The sequence below is a fragment of the Colletotrichum godetiae genome, assembly GCF_030913485.1.
Source record: "Colletotrichum godetiae strain CBS 193.32 chromosome Unknown BDP55scaffold_5, whole genome shotgun sequence".
Classification (NCBI taxonomy): Eukaryota; Fungi; Ascomycota; class Sordariomycetes; order Glomerellales; family Glomerellaceae; genus Colletotrichum; species Colletotrichum godetiae.
In genome coordinates, this window is record NW_026851253.1 from 1,565,517 (window position 1) to 1,586,098 (window position 20,582).

At 51.9% G+C, this 20,582-nt stretch overlaps 5 protein-coding genes across 5 annotated transcripts; 4 read left to right on the forward strand and 1 right to left on the reverse strand.

The window, feature by feature from the left end:
• Positions 1–153: 153 nt before the first annotated feature.
• Positions 154–4,852, forward strand: BDP55DRAFT_574405 (carboxylesterase). Its single transcript, XM_060570758.1, has 11 exons — positions 154–604; positions 664–945; positions 1,003–1,178; positions 1,250–1,605; positions 1,667–2,247; positions 2,781–2,993; positions 3,073–3,248; positions 3,301–3,348; positions 3,461–3,645; positions 3,703–4,044; positions 4,107–4,852. The coding sequence occupies exons 1-11, from the start codon at positions 432–434 to the stop codon at positions 4,683–4,685; spliced, it is 3,111 nt and encodes a 1,036-aa protein (XP_060434763.1). The 5' UTR covers positions 154–431; the 3' UTR covers positions 4,686–4,852.
• Positions 4,853–5,414: 562 nt separating this feature from the next.
• Positions 5,415–7,283, forward strand: BDP55DRAFT_649500 (uncharacterized protein). The gene is made up of 4 exons (XM_060573911.1): positions 5,415–5,697; positions 5,750–6,307; positions 6,408–6,724; positions 6,803–7,283. Exons 1-4 carry the CDS (start codon positions 5,677–5,679, stop codon positions 7,101–7,103), a joined length of 1,197 nt encoding a protein of 398 aa, XP_060434764.1. The 5' UTR covers positions 5,415–5,676; the 3' UTR covers positions 7,104–7,283.
• Positions 7,284–7,849: 566 nt separating this feature from the next.
• Positions 7,850–8,445, reverse strand: BDP55DRAFT_649505 (uncharacterized protein). Its single transcript, XM_060573912.1, has one exon. It carries the CDS (start codon positions 8,299–8,301, stop codon positions 8,101–8,103), a length of 201 nt encoding a protein of 66 aa, XP_060434765.1. The 5' UTR covers positions 8,302–8,445; the 3' UTR covers positions 7,850–8,100.
• Positions 8,446–10,329: 1,884 nt separating this feature from the next.
• BDP55DRAFT_543419 (SET domain-containing protein) lies at positions 10,330–12,072 on the forward strand (the record flags this gene model as incomplete). Its single annotated transcript, XM_060568406.1, has 1 exon — positions 10,330–12,072. One exon carries the CDS (start codon positions 10,330–10,332, stop codon positions 12,070–12,072), a length of 1,743 nt encoding a protein of 580 aa, XP_060434766.1.
• A 5,256-nt stretch (positions 12,073–17,328) lies between these two features.
• On the forward strand, positions 17,329–18,212 carry BDP55DRAFT_649518 (uncharacterized protein). The gene is given in 5 exon segments (XM_060573913.1): positions 17,329–17,477; positions 17,581–17,603; positions 17,746–18,008; positions 18,020–18,165; positions 18,177–18,212. 3 exon segments carry the CDS (start codon positions 17,380–17,382, stop codon positions 17,973–17,975), a joined length of 351 nt encoding a protein of 116 aa, XP_060434767.1. The 5' UTR covers positions 17,329–17,379; the 3' UTR covers positions 17,976–18,008; positions 18,020–18,165; positions 18,177–18,212.
• The last annotated feature ends 2,370 nt before the right edge of the window (positions 18,213–20,582 follow it).

A 20,582-nucleotide genomic window follows, 5' to 3' on the forward strand; every position in this document is an offset into this window, starting at 1 on the left:
CATAGCCAATTCTCAAAGCTGGAAGCCGCTGGTTGGGCGGCTTGACGCGTTACTGACGTGATTCTCTCAGCAACCCAATGTGGGGGAGCTACCAAGCTGCTCGAAATCTATGCGGGGTAACGTGGGGTAGCTATCAGGAGCTTCAACAGCAAGACGAGATGCATCACGGGAATCACTCCGGGTGATCCGGCTGCTCGCCTTGAGGGTGTGAAATCGACATCGTTGCTCGTTTGAAGTCAAGTCGATAAACCAGACCCTGCTTCAAGCCGTCAAGTTGATGATATTTCTAAGTCTTCGCTGAAGCTCCGTCTAACTGTTACCCCCGGCGCATCAAGCTCGCCGATCAAACGAACCAATCTTTCCTTGACATCGACTTCATTGCTAGCAAGTCTCGATCTCCAAAAGCACTGAATTATCAAGATTAAGATAAGATGGCTTCAACCGCGGAAGATTTCGTTCACCCGATCATTGGGCAAGTGAAGGGCCAAGTATCCGACAGCGTGATCCAGTTCCTCGGCCTCAAGTATGCTACTCTAGAGCATTGGTTCGACGATGCGAAACTCGTTCAGTACGATGGTAGTGGAATGAACGCTACATGCTATGGGTATGGTTTCCGGATGTTCTTTGGCAATATCAAATCACTTAGTTAATCCCATGTATCAGACCGCAAGCCATATCCGACCCAGAGGGAGTCAAGAATGAACACATGATCATTCAGAAGTCGCTCCCAACAGCCGAGTTCCCCGGTTTGTCGGGGACTGAGTGTCTCAACCTGAATCTGACAGCGCCCCTGAATGTTGGATACTCAGAGCAAGTGCCGGTTCTAGTTTTCATCCACGGCGGAGGCTTCGGCACGGGATCCAACTGGTGGCCTCAGTACGACACTAAGCGCATAGTCCAAAGGGCTAACAAGCTTGGAAAGCCCATCATCGCTATCAACATCAAGTATGATCTTCAACCACATGAGTCGTTCTGACTTTCGCAACTAATATGTCTGTATAGTTACCGCCTCGGGATTCCTGGATTTCTAACATCAAAAGAGCTTCGCAAGGAGGGGTACAAGAGCAACCAAGGCCACCATGATCAGAGGACGGCTTTGGAGTGGGTGGGAAAATACGTGTCGGGATTCGGGGGAAATCCTGAACGTGTGACCGTTGTAGGCGAAAGCGCTGGCGGCAGTAAGTCTCACCCTTCGGTCATTCGGCCTTTCGGTCTCGAAACCGAGAGCGCATCTCTTACTGTTTCTTAGTCTCGGCGAGTCGTCTGTTATACTCTGAAAAAGCTCTTGCCTCTCAAATCATCATCTTGGGAGGCTCGCCGCCGACCCTCGCACCTCTGGATCTCGGAATGGCTGAGCAGGCCTACAAAGGCGTTCTCAAAGCTTCGGGAGCTGAAGATGTGGGTTCGAGTGAACGTATCAAGATCTTGTCAAGGGCATCCGCCGAGGAGCTGTCCTCGAAGATTGGCAGAAGCCTTCCTTTTTTGCCGGTTCTCGATGAAGGAACGGTCCCGTTCGTGCCGACCTTCGAAACAGCGTCAGCTGGGAAGCTAGTTCCCAAGACAACTTCTTGTAAAGCTATCATGGTCGGGTATGCTCCCTTGGATGTGAGTTCCATCAACATCTCGGTCTCTCTCTCGGCTTAATGTTAATAAATCAACCATACAGGCGAGCATATTTGGGTTTATGGGTCTTTTCCAACGCAAGAAGAATATCGCAGCCTCATTCACGCAAATCATCAACGCAGCTTTGTCACACCATGTCGGCACAGCTGCGCAGATTCTGCAGGCATACGACATTAATGACACCACAAATGATGATGAGGCTTTCATCCGAGTTCTGCAGTTCGCATCTGATATCGGATTTCGGGCGCCGGCAGAGTCATTTGCCAACAGCTTTCACGGCGACTCCTATTTGTTGGAGTTTGCCGAGCCCAACCCGTGGGAAGGACCATTTAGGGGCTACAGCACCCACGTCCTCGACGTGGCATTCCTCTTCCAAAACTATAACGAACATCTCGGAGAGACGCAGCGAAAGTCCGCCGAATCATTCGTCACCGATATAATTGACTTTGTTCATGGTCAAGCTCCATGGAAGCGGTTTCAAGATGCCGGCGGGCGGGTGGTGTACCAAGATGGGACGAGAGCATACAAGGAGGCCGGGGCCAGCACGGCACGGTATGATTTGCTACTCGACTTGGGTGAAAAGATTGGGCTGGATACACTCCTGAAGGGTTGGGAGGCTTTCCTGTTCCATCAATAGACCGTTCACGGACCAACTGGAGAGCTCCAGGCGAGGAGATGCTGGTCAAAGGCATCGGGTGGTATGTATCAATGTCTAGAAAAACCTCCCGTATTTTCGGCACGTTTACTGGTCATATTCCCAACGGCCTTTTCCTCTGTGGATTTGTGATCAAAACACCAAACACTTGCTGCCTCAAAAACTTATGTGTGGCACCCTTTCACTATGTCTGTGTGCTTTCGACGATCGCCGGAATTCCTGATCAGTACCTTCAAGCGAATGATCACGAGATGATAGTTCAGCTGCAGTTCAACGTCGAAGCAGAGGGTGTGAGTGTGTTTATGTGTCTCTATGTGTGTGTGTCTTTGCCGCGGAAATAGTCACCTGATGCGGGGTCGACTTGCGAAGATAGAGCTCCTGACCGCGGGGAAACCACTATTACTCATCCAGTGTCCTCCACTTGACACTTGGTCTTTCGTCCGGTGTATCCTATCCCACGGAGATGACCTAAAGCTCGGATTACAGTTGGGAATCCTGCCAGAATTAGCGTAACTCTGTTTATTCTTTCCTATGCCATTAGAATTACAATGGCGTATACACTGGAAAGCAAATCTCTGGGCTCAACTCTACGTGGTGTTGGTTTAGGGACGATCGCACAGTTTAGAGGCATACCGTATGGCAAAATTGTTTCGCGATTTGCGGAACCCGAGCCAATAGTGGCCTTGCCGCAAGACATCAACTGTACTGAGTTTGGGTACGTTCTTTTGACGTTCGGTCTGAACATGCCACAGAGTTTTCGGTGAAGGAAGGCTGACTAGTTCTCGTGTTCACAGCCCTCGGTGTCCTCAAGTCAAGGTTGATGTAGGGCATCTATTGCGCATACCTCCTGAGCACAGGCTACCCGTTGAAGCCGAAGACGAGTTTCGATGCCTCAACTTGGACGTTACGGTGCCCAAACCACAAGAACTACTGAGCGACCAAAGATTACCTGTTTTGGTCTGGATACACGGTATGCTTGTCAACAAAAGGGGCCGATGTTTTGACTAACACAGACATCTCAGGCGGCTCACAGGCGGTTACTTTTGGAAGCGCGGCCTCCGGCGTGTGCGGTACGAACTGCGCCCTCCTCTCCGCTATGTCCCCTTATCCGTACCCAAAGATCCTTCGTGAAATGTATCGCATTAGCGCTAGCATACTAGGCACTGACAACTGCAAACTTAGACACGAGAAGAATTGTGGAAGATTCCGTGAGCTCGAGTAAACCCGTCATCATCGTGACAGTTCAGTATAGACTGAACATCTTCGCGTTCGGAAGCGAAAGTAGCTCGAGTAATCTCGCCCTGAAAGATCAATCATTGGCTCTGAGATGGGTCACTGATCACATTCCGGATTTTGGAGGTGACCCGGTAACAAGTCACATTCCCATCAGCCAAAGGCGGGAAACCACTGACAAGCTTCCGTAGAATGATGTCTCACTGGCTGGAGAAAGTGCTGGAGCGGTATACTGCCACGCCCACTTGGCGGCCGGCCTTCGAGTGAGAAGAGTCCTACTCTCTTCCGGTTCGTTGTACCTTTCTCCTCCTCAGCCAAGGGCAAAGGCTTCCGCTCTACGCCAAACACTCCTGAATCACCTTGGTACACTGGGTGACTGTGACTTAAGCACAGCCCCTGTTGAAAATCTGATCAAGGCCATGGAACTGGCTGGAATACATTCGTGGTTCCTCCAGGTGGATCCTTCTCTTATTGGGTGGGAGACAGCAATAGGGGCTGCGGAGAGCGTGATGATAGGTGATGTTCAAGATGAGGTATGTGGTGTACCCCTGGGCTCCAACTAGTTGTCCTTCTTTCAATTAACGTTCACAAACAGGCCGTTCTCTGGCGTGAGGGCATATGGAAAATGGAAGCTTCTGAGATTGATCGGGCTTTCAACTATGCCGGCGAATATCAGGACACGCTCAAGAATCTCTACAACATTCATGCTGACAGAAGGTCCTCTTCCAAGATAGGGGCATTGGACTTCATGAACGACTACAAATTTCTTCTCCCAGCGGAGAACATTGCTCGCCTATTTAGGGCAGCAAACAAACCCGCCTATCGATATCTCGTCGATGAGTGCAATCCCTGGCAGTCCTCAAATGGAGCTCATCACGCGGTGGACTTGCTTTTTCTATTTGGTGGATTCGATCTTTCATTTGCTCCTGGTGCACAACAGACTGGCAAGCAGATGCGCAAATCAGTGATCAAATTCCTTCACTCCCAGGAGCCATGGCAGTTGGGTAGCTATGCAGCGTTCGGACCTTACGGAATGTTTCAAGAACTTGATAGCGCCGGCGTCAAGCTCCGAAGACGATCGGAACAGGCGGAATTTCTGCATTCAGTTCCTTCAGAGATCTTGGATAAGGTGTTCTTTGCCCTCGCCGCCGGGAGAATTAGCTTACTAAACTGATTGCATTTACAAAGCGCGTCACATTAGTACGAAAACACGTACGAGTAGTAGTCCAGTAGTAGTGTGGTGGTTTCAATATTTCCAAAGTTTGGCGAATCTTTCCAGAATTGATTTCCCAGATTCCCGCTATTGTTGGTACTGCCCAGAATCGGAGACGTATGACTCGTCCGACCAGACTTGACAGCATCTTGGATCGCTCTGATGCCAAACTAGACTAAAATGTGCTTGTGGCCTGCCCTGCAATACGTGCGTTCATGGACCATGTCCATATGCCTGCTCGTGTCGGCCTCTCAAGATGCTACCACCTGCCTCACATGGGTCCTCTTTCCGACGGGACGACGGTTGCGGGGTTTAACTCGCTGCTTTTTGACAAAGAGACTCCGCAAACCGTTCGATTTTTGAAATACAGCCATGCCGAAAATAGTCAGGCCAACAATCAGTGGGCCACCTAGGTGCCTGATGAAGAGAAAACTAAGGCAATCTAATTAGATAGTACCCCATGTGGGGGACACACACAACATTGTTACATCGCTGGTTGATGGATGGTGGGGTCCACGGGTGTTTGTGGAGGCTAAGTCCGGCGAGCGTTCATTCTGGATGTGGAGGAGTTCCGGTGCCCGCGCCGGTGATGGGCGCGGGGGAACGGGGATTATGCGGTATTCACATGAGACGTAGACTGAGTGAGCAACGCATCATCGAATGTAACTTCCAACGAATTCATAACTGCAAAGGTTCTTTTACTTCAAAAAAAGACCCTGAGTGTACTCCGTTCCCTACAACCACAGATGCACACGCCCTACTGTATCTTACATTTGACCTGAACCACGCATCATTACACGTACGGGTACACCGTATGTCAAATTTACTAGATAATTATCTTCCGAGTGAATCCTCCCGAGCCTCCTTTCTTCGCAATAACCCCCTAACAATTGGGTGACCGAACCTTCTTTGACAAGCACACCTCCCCCTACTCTGTACTGACTAGCTAGCCATGTCCCCAGGGCTGAAAAATGTAAACACGCTGGCCTGTCCACTATCAAACTTTGACTGAGCATACCGTTTAGGTTATCATTGTCGGGGCCGGCCCTGCTGGGCAGCTGCTAGGGCTGCTTCTGGGGCGGGACGCCATTCCCGTTACGATCGTTGAGCAGACATTGGAGCTCGACGATAAGCCGAGAGCCACACACTACGCTCCACCGGCGATGAAAGTCCTGAATCGTGCCGGGCTGGGGAGCGACCTGCGGAAAGACGGGTTTCTTCCCGATGGAGTCGCATGGCGCAAGCCAGACGGGACGCGCATTGCGGGCATCAGCAACGAGATTGACGGTGATGATCCAGATCGCATGGTTGCACTGCCCTTGTGCGACCTGGCGCGGTTGATCTACGATCACTCGAAGCATCTGCCATCAGTCACGTACCTGTTTCATCATCGGGTGACAGCCATCGGTCAAGACGATTCCCGTGCCTGGGTGGACGTGGAGAACGGGGACACAGGGGACAAGTCACAGCTTTTTGCGGACTTTGTTATTGGGTGCGACGGGGCTAACAGCATTGTCCGGCGATCGCTGTTTGGGAACGAATTTCCTGGTAGGACATGGGACGAGCAGATCGTGGCCACGAACGTAGGTTATACCCTCTTTCGGCCCGTTGTTGATGTGGTCCTCTTGATCGAGCAGTCCGGGTGCTCAAGTGTCAGGTCGACGAACTGATGAGCGCTCACAGGTCTACTACGACTTTGGCCGCTTTGGCTACACAGACTCCAACTTCATTCTGGATTCGAAGGACTGGTTCATGGCGGCCAAAATCACCAAAGACGGCCTATGGCGTGTAACGTATGGCGAAGCTACGGGCTCGACGTCCGAAGAGATTCTCGGCAGGCAGCCGGAGAGGTTTAGAAGTATACTACCTGGACACCCTAAACCGGACGAGTACAAGCTCGTCAGTATCAGCCCATACAAGGTCCATCAACGGCTAGCCAAGAGAATGATTGCCGGCCGGATTTTGCTCGCTGCAGATGCAGCGCACCTCTGCAACCCCTTGTAGGCATCTTTGCTCTTTTCGCTCGGTAATTTCCGTGGCCCGTAGCGCGCAGGTTGTGCTGACGATCGTCATGGTAGTGGGGGTCTCGGCCTCACCGGCGGCATCGTCGACGTCGAAGGTCTCTACGAGTGTTTGTCCGGGATATATCGCAATAAGGCGAGCCGGAGCATTCTGGAAGTCTACGACCAAGTGCGTCGACAGAAGTATCAAGACATTATTGACCCGATATCCAGCGACAATTTGCGACGCATGTTCAGCGTCCACCCTGACGAGGTGCTGGCTTCCGACCCGTTCCTCAAGCTTTGCAAAGACGCTGAATCAGATCAAGAAAAGCTGAAAGAATTGAGCAAGGTGAGTTTGGATGACAGGCCACTCTGACGTTTTGATCGTTATTTCTTTTCAGTTTCGCAGTTAGGCTTACGAAAAGGTTCTACTGGCAGGGCGCACAAGCACTTGGCTATGACTTTACGAAGCATTACACTTCTGGAGATGGTGGTGTAGGAGGAGGAGTAGGTACTCGTCTTTAGCAACAAATAAGCTGAGCTAGCAGCAAAAAAAGAAGACTCACCGGCCTAAATCGATTGGTTCTCGGGAGAAGCCGAATCAGCACAGCAAAAAAAGACCCGGCACTGGGAACATTGTTTACCGCAATAGGCTAAATGCAAATATGCTCGATGTTGTCGAATCTTTGACAATGCATGAACTGTCAAACTGAACCAGCAGAATGGTAGCTTCTGCCACACCGTTGGTCAGCCCTGTGCGTACTGGCTACTAAGGATGAATTGCCGACAACTAAACTTTTGAAAAGCGTCACAGACAGACTGCATTCGGGACACCCGATGGCAAGCTCGTCCAAGCACACGAGATCTCGCAACCCACAAGGGGGGGAGGGTGTGTAGGGAAAAACTCTGATCGAAAGAAACAGCGACGAGAAAACATGGACCTCTGGGTGATCCGTTTCTTCTGCTCTGCACAGAGTCGGCTCGCAACTGTGCCCTCTCAAGGGAAGCAGGGAGAAGACAAGCGCCGTGAGCCATAATAAGCGCAGGACCTGTCAAATCAACGAGAAGCGCAAAGAAAGTTCGCCGGATGTTCGATCTCACGGTAATTCGCTTTCGCTATCCCTAAAAGCTTCTAGTTCATTTAGCTTTGCGCAACCTAGGGGAAAATAGCTACCCGTACAAGCCTCTCGAATGATTCCCCGGCAAGTGGGCATTTTTGGCTAGTTCTTGTCTGGCAATACCTCCGCTTACCAGGTCGCCGTGCAATGGCTGAACCTTAATAAAGACATATCACGGAGCGGTCCGATTGGGAGGGAACAATGATAGGTCGGCCAGTACGGTGACCATCACTTCTCACTTATACGCTGCAAGTCTCAAGCGGCATGCCAGCATGCCAGCGGGGGATTATACGACAGGAATGGATGTGGAAGATAGCACATAGGGATCCGTGAGGAAGTGGAAGGGGGTGTGGGCTGGCGATAGTCAAGGGTGTTCCTGTTTGACCGAGCCTGAGATTCATGTCGACCTAAAAGAGACATGTGAAACCACATAGCTGCCCGAAAAAGGGCATACATAAGGGAAAGAGGATGAAATGTTCGGGGGAATTTGGCATCTAGTGTCGGCGGCTCAACTCATAACAATAAGGTTTGAGGCTGCCCCCCGAAGGGCGCATTTGACGGCAATTTGAGCCCACCGGCAGGCTTCTCTCGGGTTCGCTGGCGCTGGTGTGCAAAAAAAAATAGAAGAAGAAGCTGAGGCCAAGAAGTCGGTCCCCGGTCCAAATTCCACGAGAAGAGACGGACGGTTGAATAGCAGCCCTAACAGCGAGAATTGTGGCTGGGCTCAGACTGACTGTTTCCAGGCAACCTTACTGGGACGGGGATGACGTCGGCTAGCCGACGCCACGTAAACTCTATTTGTATGACGCTTTTTCTTTTTTTTTGTTCCAAAGGTTGAGCCCCTGTTCGTGTTATGTATGTACTACGTACTGGTGTGTGGTGTGCCCCTGTGTGTGTCCTCTGAGTGAGAGTATAAGTGTGTGTGTATCGGCGACGCTAGTCCACCAGTCAGTCAAGTCAGTCATGGACTCATGTCAAGTCTATCGGGTCATACAAGGGGTTAACTCGGGTTCAAGCGTCACTGTCACGATTCTGACTTGCAGTAGTGTTGAGTTGTAAAAGTGTCAAGTTGCGAAAGGTTGCTCGACGAAAGGGAGACTAGGCCGAGCCAGCCCGTTTCTCGGGCATGCTTCCGTAGCAGTGCAGCAACAGGAGCAGTAGCCAAAAACACGTGAGGAGAAAACCTTTTGGTCGAGCCGTTTGCAACTGTGGCTGTGACGGCGCCGCTAATAAATAAAACAAGCGACGAAAAGTGTATGATGCCGAGGCGGATCGTTCTGCCCAGTTCCACCCCCCCCTTCCGCCTCGGAATTTCTGCCCACGCAGCAATTCGGTTCTGTCTGCCCATCGACGATCCTTGCTCGACCAGGTTAGGCTGGCGTTTGATGGGCTAGACTCTGGCTACGTTCTCCTCGTCTCTCTCGACTGATGCTCACTCGCAACACACCCACCGGGCCACGGTTCACCACCCACACCTCTCGCCCTCAGCCATAGACACATGTATACACACCCAGGAGGAGGAGAGACTAAGACAGGCCCGGCTTACCTTGCTTTGGCACAACTGACCCCACCTCCAGAGCAAAGACGAGCAGGAAGGTGGACCCTGAATATCTCTCACAGTTCAGTTCACTGCGTCCTCGTTCTCTTCTCCGCCGTTAAAACTGTGCTGGCCTCCCACACTCTTCGGTTGAAAGTTGATGCCTGGTGCCGTTACCCGCCCGCAGGCCAGCTATGATACCCAGTAATCAACCGTTTGACAACGATAGAGACAAGCTTCGATCCGTTCCTTCTTTAGGCTGTCTCTTTTGACACGTTTTTTGGTTCCTTTTTATTCTTCTTGATCCTTTAACCCTCGGCAAACGGTTGTCGATTCTTTCGATTTACCGTCGTCAACCCACCCGGACATGGTGTTGAAGCGCCGACTAGTTGATTTCCAGCGCGAACAAGATCCCTTTGCCGTCAAGGTGTTTCTCCCGCCGACCGATCATTACCGCCAACGCAACTGGATCATGACGTCCCCGGAGCAGCAGATGGACACTCTGCGAGAGGGTCTTAGCCGGGTGATTCTAGACCAGCTTGCGGAAACCCTGCGGGATTATTCGTCTGGAAACTTGGCAAATCCGGTGCTTCGATTTGAAGCTTTCATCCAGGACGGCGAGCCGGGAACGCAGGGGCAAACACCCCGCTCTCCCGTGGTCTCGGTAAGTTGCATCTCCATGTTTATCATCGCGGGCTGGACCGCGCGTTGGCGCCGGAATTCGTGCAAGTGTTCAGCTTTCGTGCTGCCCGTGGGACTCCAGTTCTACAGCGCAGACTATCCCGGAGATACCCAATCAAGACAGATAAAGAGTGGATGACTCAGCATCGACTGATTTACTGCTGGGTCTATTTCACTTGCTCCTCCGTGTTGTGGCATGGGTGGTTGGGTAGTTGGTTGGGTACGAGAGGTTTTTCTGCTAACCACCACCACCAACTATACAGAAAATGGTAGACTTGTCTGGCATCATTTCACAGAGCGCAAATAATAGCCCGAATACGAGCAATGTGGGAAGAGAAAACACCATCGAACACCCGACACCGCCCACCATCAGCCCGCAATTGATGATGGACGACGTCGCGGCAAGCGCCAGCCGGGCATTTGTCCGGACACAACGGACGCCATCCCAAGGACCACCGCAAATATCACCCGAGACCGACGCAAATGCTTTTACTCAAAGAAGAGGAACGGGAGCTCTACGACCAGTCAGAGGAGCCCCAGTGGAGGAAGAGCAGCCGGATAGTCAGAGGCACATGCAGGTTGCCAACCACTTTCCCAAACGCGCAAAGATTCAAAACGACGTTGTCTTCATCCCGCAGCAGTCCTCCATTGACAAGTTCGTCGTCAGCGTCTGGGAGCAGATCCATGGCGGCATCAGCTTAGATCCGCAGAGTCTGTTGGAACAGTGGCAGCTCACGGCAACGGCGGCAACAGCAACCATCAACAACGCCGGCAAGATTCATGTCCCCGAGCAACTTGAGCTCGGCTTGCTCCAGGCGCCTTCGGCAGACGGCACGTTGACTGAGATCGATATGGAGGGAACCTTCAACCGCAGCAACATCTTTTGCCGAAAGGTTACGCAAGCCAGCCGCGCGTGCCGCTCGATCGAGGTCATTGTCCAAGCGCGGTGGATCGAGCACTTCGACTCGTATGTTGAGCTGCTCGCCATCACGAACCCGGGCATGTCCCCCACCAAACGTCGTAAGGCGGCGCTCATCGAGGCGTGTAACGACTTTGGGTGGTCTGAGAAGGAGTTGCGGAATAAGATGGCTATCTGGCGCGGCTACAAAGAGATCAAGGATGCGGGAGGTTGGGCCGCGCTCGTCTTCGCCGGCATGGGACTCTACCGCTTCTGCAAGTACCGAGTTGGATTTAACCCGGATAGCATGCAACGACTCCGGTACCTTCGGCCGCGAATCGAGGTCGCGGCGGACACGCTGCACCCCACGTGGCGCCAACTACTCATGATCGTCGGCGAGGGCGCGCAGCGTCGGTTCTGCGGCCACCCGCATGACTGGGTTGTCCGCCAGGACGGTTCGGATCCCGTTCCGCTCCGGTCGACATATCTCGAATACGACCCTTACTTCAGCTTCGAACAGCTCGAACACTCCGTCATGGACATGAGCGCGTGGGGCACCGATGACCCGCGGTGGGTGCCGCCGATGAACGCCGTAGCTTGCGTCCAGGGCATGCACACATGTCACTCGTGCGGCCAGGAGCAATCCGAAGACCCCAAGATCAACTCATGCTACTGCTTCCCGACGCTATTCGGGTCCGGGCGCCGGAGCCCCTGCCCGGTGCAGGTGTTCCGGACCTCTGATGGACGCAACAACGGCCTGATGGCTCTTTGTCCGTTTGAGCGCGGCGCAGCGATAGGAGAGTTTGTCGGCCTCATCACGAAAGATTTGCAAAACATGGATGTCATGGACAGTTCGACTGGTGTACGCGCCTACCAAATCTGGCAGGGACGACAAGGCAACTTTACGAGGTTCGTCAACCACAGCTGCAAGTCCAACGCGCAATTTCAGCAGTTCGTGTGGATGAGCACACAGCGCATCATCCTGGTGAGCAAGGGCATTGAGGCGGGGCACGAGGTCACGGTGGATTATTCTGGGAGCTACTGGCGCGGTTTGGACAAAGAATGTCTCTGCGGAGAGTCATGCTGTCGGTATAGGAACGCAGCTCGATAGGAGGAAGGTAAACGCGATGGAGCAGTCTCCGTCCTCTGCATCCATAGAGGAGAGTTATTACTACGAAGATTAGCGCGAGGCGGGAAACGGGATTGAGTTAAGCCACAACACACACACGGACGAAGCGGCGGCGGAGGCTGCGGCTGTGAGGGGGGTGAACAAGACCCGATTCTCATGTTCCAGTGGAAAAAGAAAAGATTAATCGCAACTACCGATCACGTTTTTACGATTTTAGGATTAGTCTTCGGGGTAGAGATACAGACGCGGACGGGTAGGCGAACAGATGCTTCAGGTTATTGATCGCAAGCCTTTCCTTGTTCCTAATCCCATTTGGTTAAAACATCCGAAGTCAGATTGACCAGTCAGCCGCCGCAGCATCCGAGACTGACAACATTCTTCCCTCCCTTCTTCTTGATCTCCGCGACTGAGTCGACTGAATCAACTGAATCGAGTGAGTTGATGTTCTACCTAGCGAAGGGATGGAGGGGGCATAGGGTCGGGGAGGGGGCATAGGGTCGGAAAGGATGGGACCATTCCGAGCGCCAGGTTGTGAAATTTAGCCCATATGCCACCTGTAGATAGATTCCGCTTGGTCTACACTACATTCCAGTCCTCGCTAAACCCAGCCATGTGTCCTGTCCGTCTGTCCATCTCTCCAGCCGTCTGTCTCTAGCTCACTGGCTCGCAGAGTTCGTGTCAGCTAGCGGGTTCCAGGTTTGTGCCAACGCCCTGCGCTAAAGCGGCTAAAACGTGCCCCTTGAATCGCAATGCTTTCGAACTACATTAGCTCGGGCCGCCGTTCCCCGACCAGCATTTTCATCTTGGGTCCCTTTTCCCTATTCAACTTCCGCCAAAGTCTCTTCTTCGACCACTACGACGACTAGAAATTTTATACTTTGCAAAAAGTACGGCGGACTAGCCCGTTCTCCCTTCTTGGAGTCTGTCCCGAAGCTTTGAAGTTCACCCCGAGGCGGTCTGTGAACCATGGGACCGCCGCCGCGTCAAACAGGGAAGTCAGGTCTGGAAGCCCTGTGTGTTCCGAGGCTTATGAACGAACCCTTTTTCCCGCCTGCTCGTGAAGTGGGAGATGGCCTTATTCTTTTTTCATCGCTGCGTCCCGCTATCCGACGGGAGTGTAATAAGCTTCAGCGCTTCAGCAACGGGCGTGTAACAAAATCTTGACGTAATAGAGAGTCCACTGGATCTCGTTCCTCGGACGATAGGTCTTGTCCGCCCCGGGGACCCAATCTCTTCTGTGTCCCCCTTCCCAGCCAGCCTTTGGGCTCCTGTTAGGAACTCGTTGGAACTCAGAACCTCGTACCCGAAAACTTTAGCTCTTAGCGGATGTGTCTGCGATAGCGAGATAGGTATGCGGGTGTGGGACTGTATTGCCCATCAGATTCAGTAGGCTGTTGTGGGCTCGGTAGTAGGCTCGGTTGGTCTTGTGGCGCCTCGTGTCTTTCGTCTCTCTCGTGTCAACTATGCGCAGACCGTTGCCTTTACAGTTTCGACGGGTTTGCAGGATTCCTCATAATGAGAACTAGAAGGATATTGACAGCTACTAGGCGTCGACGCTAATAAATGCTGCTCCTCATCACTGGCGCGCGTGAACATGTGTATTACCTCGCGCCGGCTACCATCATCTCACAGCTCAGGGGGCGCATCAGGGGGTGCTAATGAGCCACCAGTGCCCGAAAATAACAATCATGAGCACTAGAAGACCAAGACCGAGGATCTCGAAAATCCCCCGCATAGCTATACTAGCAAGATGAGGATCAGAGTCCATGTGGCTAACGAGCTAAGGAGTGATCATGCATCTCGGGCCTCATCCGGGAGTCTTCCCGCTCCTCTGACACCGTGTCCCTCAACCGCTGGTTCTTACTGGCGCCGATGCCAATGCTCACCACTGATCCATCCCGCGCTTGACACATCGGCATATCGCAGTTAGGGGGAAATACCACACTTTCAGATATTGTCGATGCGCAGAGGCCCTCGCAGACTTCGCTGGGGCAACTATTAGCGGTAGGCTACGTAGACAAGAATGAACAAAGACGCTACGCAGCTCAGACCGGAAATCTCACGATGACAGAAAGGTCTCGTGACGGACGGCGTCGTCTCACACTACTGCAGGGCACAGAGAACCGGGCAAGTAGCCTTTTTCGAGCTGACACTTCTTGGGCAGCTCGAACCGCACCGATGCGTCCCCGAACCTGGGTTGACCGTGTAGCAGTCAGACAGTCTTTTGCCCGTCTCCTTGGCGTCCCATGGTCCTCGTCAACTCTGAACTGTGTAATCGCCTGTTTTGACATGCTTCCCTCACTTCCAGAAGATGGGGCTGACCACACCCACCCCCCTTCAGGCTCCCCCCCTTCTCTTCACCAGACATCACGCTTTGACGAACGGACATTGGAAAACGGCCCATTTAGACCGTTTCGCTTTGGTGTTCTCGGATGGTTCTTGATGGCTATTTCTAAAAAATTGCCGAGAACGAGAGCCGTTGAACAAGTTCAAGAGTGGGCTAAGTAGTACAAGTCTAGCGATAGTGGTGCTGAGGATCCCGCCTACGAAGTTCGGCGGAGACGCCGTCGGGCACTAACAGCAGGAGAGAAAGGTTCTTCATCCTACCAGAACACCCCCTGGTTACGAGTTCGCCAGCACGTACCAGCCAGCATTATCTGTCTGGGCCTGATAATCGACTTTTATCATCAGTCAAGTAGTTAAGCCAGATGTTGTCCTTCCTTACTGTAGGATGAAACTCTGTCCTACCCTGTGTCCAGTTCTTCGAAATGCTGTTCCGCAGGGTAGGCAAGACGTTGGATTTGTGTGACGAGGCCCTGTGGTGCTAGGAAGCCTATAGACATGACCATGTTCGTCTGTTGAGCTAATTACTTACAGCGTGAACCAATTTTACCCAGCTCCGGTCCACCCCAGCATCACCAAACATCCCAGATTCCAGCATCCAACAACCCAAGAAAACTTTTTGCAACGATCGATCGAATCCCGTCGACTGAACAATCCCCTCTCTCCATCACTTGATACTCCCCTTCATCCGGGACCTTGGCCAGAGACTTCCGGGCCCAAGAAAGTTGTGAACTTTGGCTCTTTGGATCGTCTCGCTTCCCCCCAGCCATCGATGGAATTGCTACCCAACAAACTTCTGCAGGAGCGAATAAAAGGCGATGATGGCTCGGCCATATCTCCTATTCGGCCAGAAAAAGAAACATAAACCTGGCCAAGAGAAGTCAGCCAGCAACCAAGGGAAGCCAGGTTCCGGGGCTGAGAAGCAGTACTGCAGTGTCACGCAACAATCACGATCTGCTCCCGCCGGGAACGAACTCCCGGTCGTTATGCCACACTGGCAGGCAATCAATGTCTCATCGATTCCCCTCGACGGACGACTCCGGGGGCATGCAGTTAGAGGCCAATGGCATCCAAGCGGTTCCCGCCGGCTGTGCCTTCGTCGGGACAACTCGCGGCAAGGCCCCTATTGGCCGAATGCCGGGATCAGTACGACGCGTGAATATAGTGAAAGTCTTGTTGCAAGTTGTCAGCCACAACTATGCAACATGCGGGCGATCGTGGTACGACTGTTCGAGTTGTCGGAGTTGCCTAACTAAGCTCTTGGTGTCAGGCAAAGTAGTTGACAGAGTCAACTCCAACAAGCCAAGAAACAGCGTTGGAAGTCCAAAGCCTTTCGCTATCAGTCCCTTGTCTCTACTAACCAAAACAATTGGTGAAAACATGACCTCGACCGAGGAATGCAGGCTCTAGGAATTTGCGAGAAATATCGAGACCTTCCCAGGTTGCTAGGAGAAAGAGTCAAATTCAAACCAGTAAGCAAGATTTATTTGTTCCACGAAGATTTTGCACTTTGATCTCGTAAAATCTGGGAATGTTGAAGAGTCTTGGCTAACTGCGATCTTTCTTCAATTAGCAATTTGCACACTTTCCAACGACGCGACTGGACGAGAATACAACTTAGGATTGCTCTTCTTTGTCGTCTGCACGAGTTTCGAAGTTCGTTGACATTTTGATTAATATTTGTCATAAAGTCTCGTTGAGTCTGCTTGTGGCAGTCAGGGCAACTTTGTAAGTGCCAATTTCCAATAATCAGTTGTTTCTGACAATTCCTGCCAATTACTGATCGGCAGGCTAAGTGTTGGAAACATCTGCTGTCAAAGCCTAGTGTATTGTTCAAGAACGTTCAGAGGGCGACAGATTGTCATTCTCGTGTCCTGTGGTTCATGGAGAGGCAAGTAAGGCTATTCAACGGTAGGCCGTGTCTTGTAGGATGATTCAGAACGTCGCGGAATCGGTGGCGACAGCACAAGAGAGTAGCTGCAGTTATTCAGTTTCGCTCTCCTACGACTCGCACGTTTCCGAAAATTACAATACTGAGACTTGCAGGTTGCCTTAGTGTCGGCTGAATCGAAAAAGCGCATTCCCGCGGACCCGGCTAGAGAGTCCTAGAACGATGTTGACAACCGCAGTAGTCGCACGACGTCTTACACAAGTGTCTCACAAACATTTATGTCAAGTTTTACACAATACGAATACGGAAAATAAAGCAAACAACGAACCAATGGCAATTCTTTGGCGGACTATACCAGCGAATCAGCGCCTTTTCACGATAACCTGGGAGAAGCCTGGACGTTTCCATGCTTTGACCTCGCAGGCTTTCCCTCTCTTTCTCCCCTCAAGTTCGCAGCGTAGACCAGATCGGATGGCTGACAGCGTTTCTAGTTCCTACAGATTTATATCAAGTCACGTGCGGAGCCTCCTATCGAATTTATGCACAACGAGCGACGGAAGTCTGTAAAGTTCTGTTCGTCGGCTTTACAGAGCTTCTTCGTAAGTTCAAATATTTCAAAAGCCGATACAATCGAATCCGCGGGCGCCGAGCCTACCCCAACGAGCCGATTTCAGATATTCCCAGCGGTGGTAATTCCTAGTGGAGAAGTCTACACATTGTGCTATACCAACAACGTCCCCAAGAGTTTGCCTGGCAGTTGTGGCCAATCAATACTATTTGGGTTGAGCAAATAATGGCAACTCGCGTTGGAGAGCGCTGAGATGAATAGAAGAGGGAAAAAAGGGCCCCTTTCCTGATTAGGCGATTACCTGCTCAAACACGCTCACGACCGAACGTTTTACACGACGCCACATCTATCGCAGTGAGCAGAATAAATAAAACAGAGACATAGATATATGATCGAGGCGTTTTCCCCAGACTTTTTGCGGGCGTTCGTGAAGAAGAGCAGTATTTCTGCAATGATCGCCGGGCGTGTGCAGACAACGTGAATTGACATGGAATCCTCAAACATACGAGGCAGAGCACAGAGCAACTGCAGCGGTTCAAGCCGCTCGAGCGCGTCGACGGGTTCAGCGTCGGTGACGCAGGAAGCGTGAGCAAAGCCGCTACTCCCACTTTCTTCGTCTATCTTCGTCTGAGGCTGGACACACGAAGGAGAGGTAGCTGCAGGGAACATATGCTAACGGCCTTGGTAGGAGACATTTCATCTTTGACCGAGGTTCGTCGATTACATGCAGGCCAGGCCGGCCGAGACGAAAAAAGCACGCGGGCGATGTCGCTCGGCAAAATGGTCCAATTCTCTACCCAGTTTGGGCAATGATTTCGCTGACGATTGGGAAACCTACGGGTTTCTGGGACAGATTGGTATCCCGACGTGCCGCTTGTTATCCAAGCGAATCAACTGATTATCGGGCGTCTTGGGCTGGGGCACACGCTGCCGGAGCTCGTCGCGGAGTCGGCGAGGAACGAGGCGGGCTGTCACCCGGGGACGATGGCGGCGTACTTTCACCATGCGATTACGCTGGAGCTGGCGTGTTTGATGAGCAATGATATGGTTCAGATGGCGATTGTCAAGGGCGTTAGGATATGAGCCGGCACCGACGACAGGCTGTTATTGAGCTTTTCTGGGCGCGCCTGGGCACGAACGGCGTTCGATCTTTGGTATTCTTTCGGCATTGTTGGAAGACGAACTCTTGGAGGAAGAGCTGCACTTGTTTGCTGGCTAGGATTTACCGAGAGCGAATACTGCGGTGGTTATCAACGTATCACGGCGATCGAGCTGGTTCTCGGCAGCAATCGGAGTTGCAGTTTAGGGACAGGCCTGGATCGCAAATGCTACTTTAGGCTAAATTGATTTGAGCGACGATATCATTATCTTCAACCCAGGTCAACGTTGAATAAAGCCATATCCGTAGACCATTGAAACGGGTCATGGCAGACCTTATCTTGCCTGGCTTGTTTTGTGCTGTTGCTAGGCTTGGAGGAAGAAGGTCGTCAACATGGGAGAAAAAGAGAGAGTGCATTAGTTGCCTACGCAGTAGGTAGGGTGAGGGCTATCTTTAGCGACATTCGCTAGAAAGCTTCAACCGGAGCGATGGGAAGTTGCCAAGGAGATGTGCCTTTCAGTACTGCTTCCCTTCGCACATTTCGCGCATTCGTCGCAGGAAATATCATATCAGCAGTGACTCGGTATTTAGCCCAGCTTACATGTGACCTTGGACCGGACTCTGCGTAACGAGACTACTTTAGTCTTGTGTGATGGATGAGCGACTTGACCTCAAGAATGCCAACGACGATAGCGCCCCAAGCACGACGCACTAAGGGGCCTAACAGGTGCCAGCATGGGAATGCCGCGGTTTTCTGTACTTCACCAGGCTGAATCAATGGGAAACCGTCTTTTTTAGGGCAGAGGGACAGGCCAATTCGGGGCTCGAGCTGGTAAACTGGCTGCTGAAGGCATAAATACGTGGCTTTTCTTTGTTATCCCGGAGCCAAAAATTTGCGTTGGACAGCTCCGAAATCGGTTACTGTCAGACGGAGTCCTTCAAAGGCCGTGGATCAAACGTGTTGAACAGGACAACGGCGCGACACCAAGAAATTAAAAGCTACCTAGGTAATGGAAATCGACCAAACCAGAAAGATTCGCATCGACACTTTCAAATCCAGGAGGAAAGAGATGTTCGCAGCGTGTCCGACGACGGGAATAAACGGCCAATTGTTCAAATTGACGCAGCGGCATTTTCGAATTGAGGGTGTCGCGCGAGATCACAACAGCCAGAAGAAGTCGAACCGACCGCGCTGTTGCATTTTTAGTTCAACCCAGGCAAAAGACCACGAGTGATGGATGACACGGAGATCTCGCGATGTTGTGTTCGTTCGCGTATAACTGCGTACAGCATTTGGTACCTTGTGTTACGATCATCAGTTTACCATTCCTAGACGGGAGCGTTTGTGTCACCAGTAGATACGCTTCTAGAAAGTCACACAAACGCCATCCAGTGATGGTGGCCAAAGTCTAAAGGGAGTCTACTGAGGGAAACAGCCGTGAGTGATGTTTAGGAAGCAAAATCCAAAGTTCGGGTAGGACGAAACGTTGTAGCAATTTGGGTACTCCAAATGCACAAGAATTCGCGCAAGCATGGGATTTTGACAGCGACATGTGACTATCTCAGGGAGCCCCAACGTGGTAGTAGCAAGCTCTGAATCGAGCGACGAACGCAAGGCTCCTAGGGAATTTGTAATGGATCGTGGAGCTCTGGGGATGTAGTGGAAATGTTCGGTGATAGCCTCGAATTCGACCGTGGTGGGTGGTTTCGGATCGGCTGGCAAGCCAGTTCGAGAGGAACCTGTGCTTATGTCGAGAATGGGTCAGTTCGAGTCCTCTAGCTGGAAACTATGAGTGAAGGTTCGAGTTCGTCAGGCGATGGATTCGACTAGTTGGTATCGGAGTAGCGTGAGGAGAGGGTTGTAATTGTACACAATGCCTGGCTGATTCGATTGTCAGTTGTTCAAGAGACTTACTTACAAGAAAGATTCTCGAACAATCCACGGCAGCAACAGTTGCGATGCCCTCCAAAACAACGTGGAGAAAAACATAGCGAATGCAGAGCCAGTAGAAAGTGTAAGCGGGAGGTCTGCCCACTGGTCTAACATGATGAGGATGTCGGGCCTAATTATTTTAGCAGGTGCGCAACCTCCATCCGGGTATTGCTAGCCCGGAGCAAGCCATGAGCACCTCCAAGATACAAACATCTATCCGTCATCGTATCCGACAATCGGATCAAAGTCAAAATCAGCTCTTAGTGGCACTTCATACCCATACCTACTTGCCATGTCCGTGATATCTCTGAATCCGGGGACGGCAGGATGAATCGCCGGGCGGCAGATTCTCCCGGTTCTTGGGCGCCGATCCGGGGCCCGGGCCGACCTGAAACCCGTGCGAGAAGTCCCGAGGAACTTCGTTTTGAAAGATGGAGCACAAACGCACACAGGGGTTTGTTGGGTCACATTGAAATTGGGAACAGGTGGCCGTCGGTGGAGAGCAGGGGGCAGAGTGGGGAGTCTCGTCATCAGAAAGGGGGCAGCAGGGATATCTCCTCACTCGAGACTTGCAAGGGGTGGAAGGAAGGGGGAGGGGTGGGAGTTGTAATCCAGAAACGGAGACATCAGAGATGCAATGGAGAGAAGTGACAGCCAA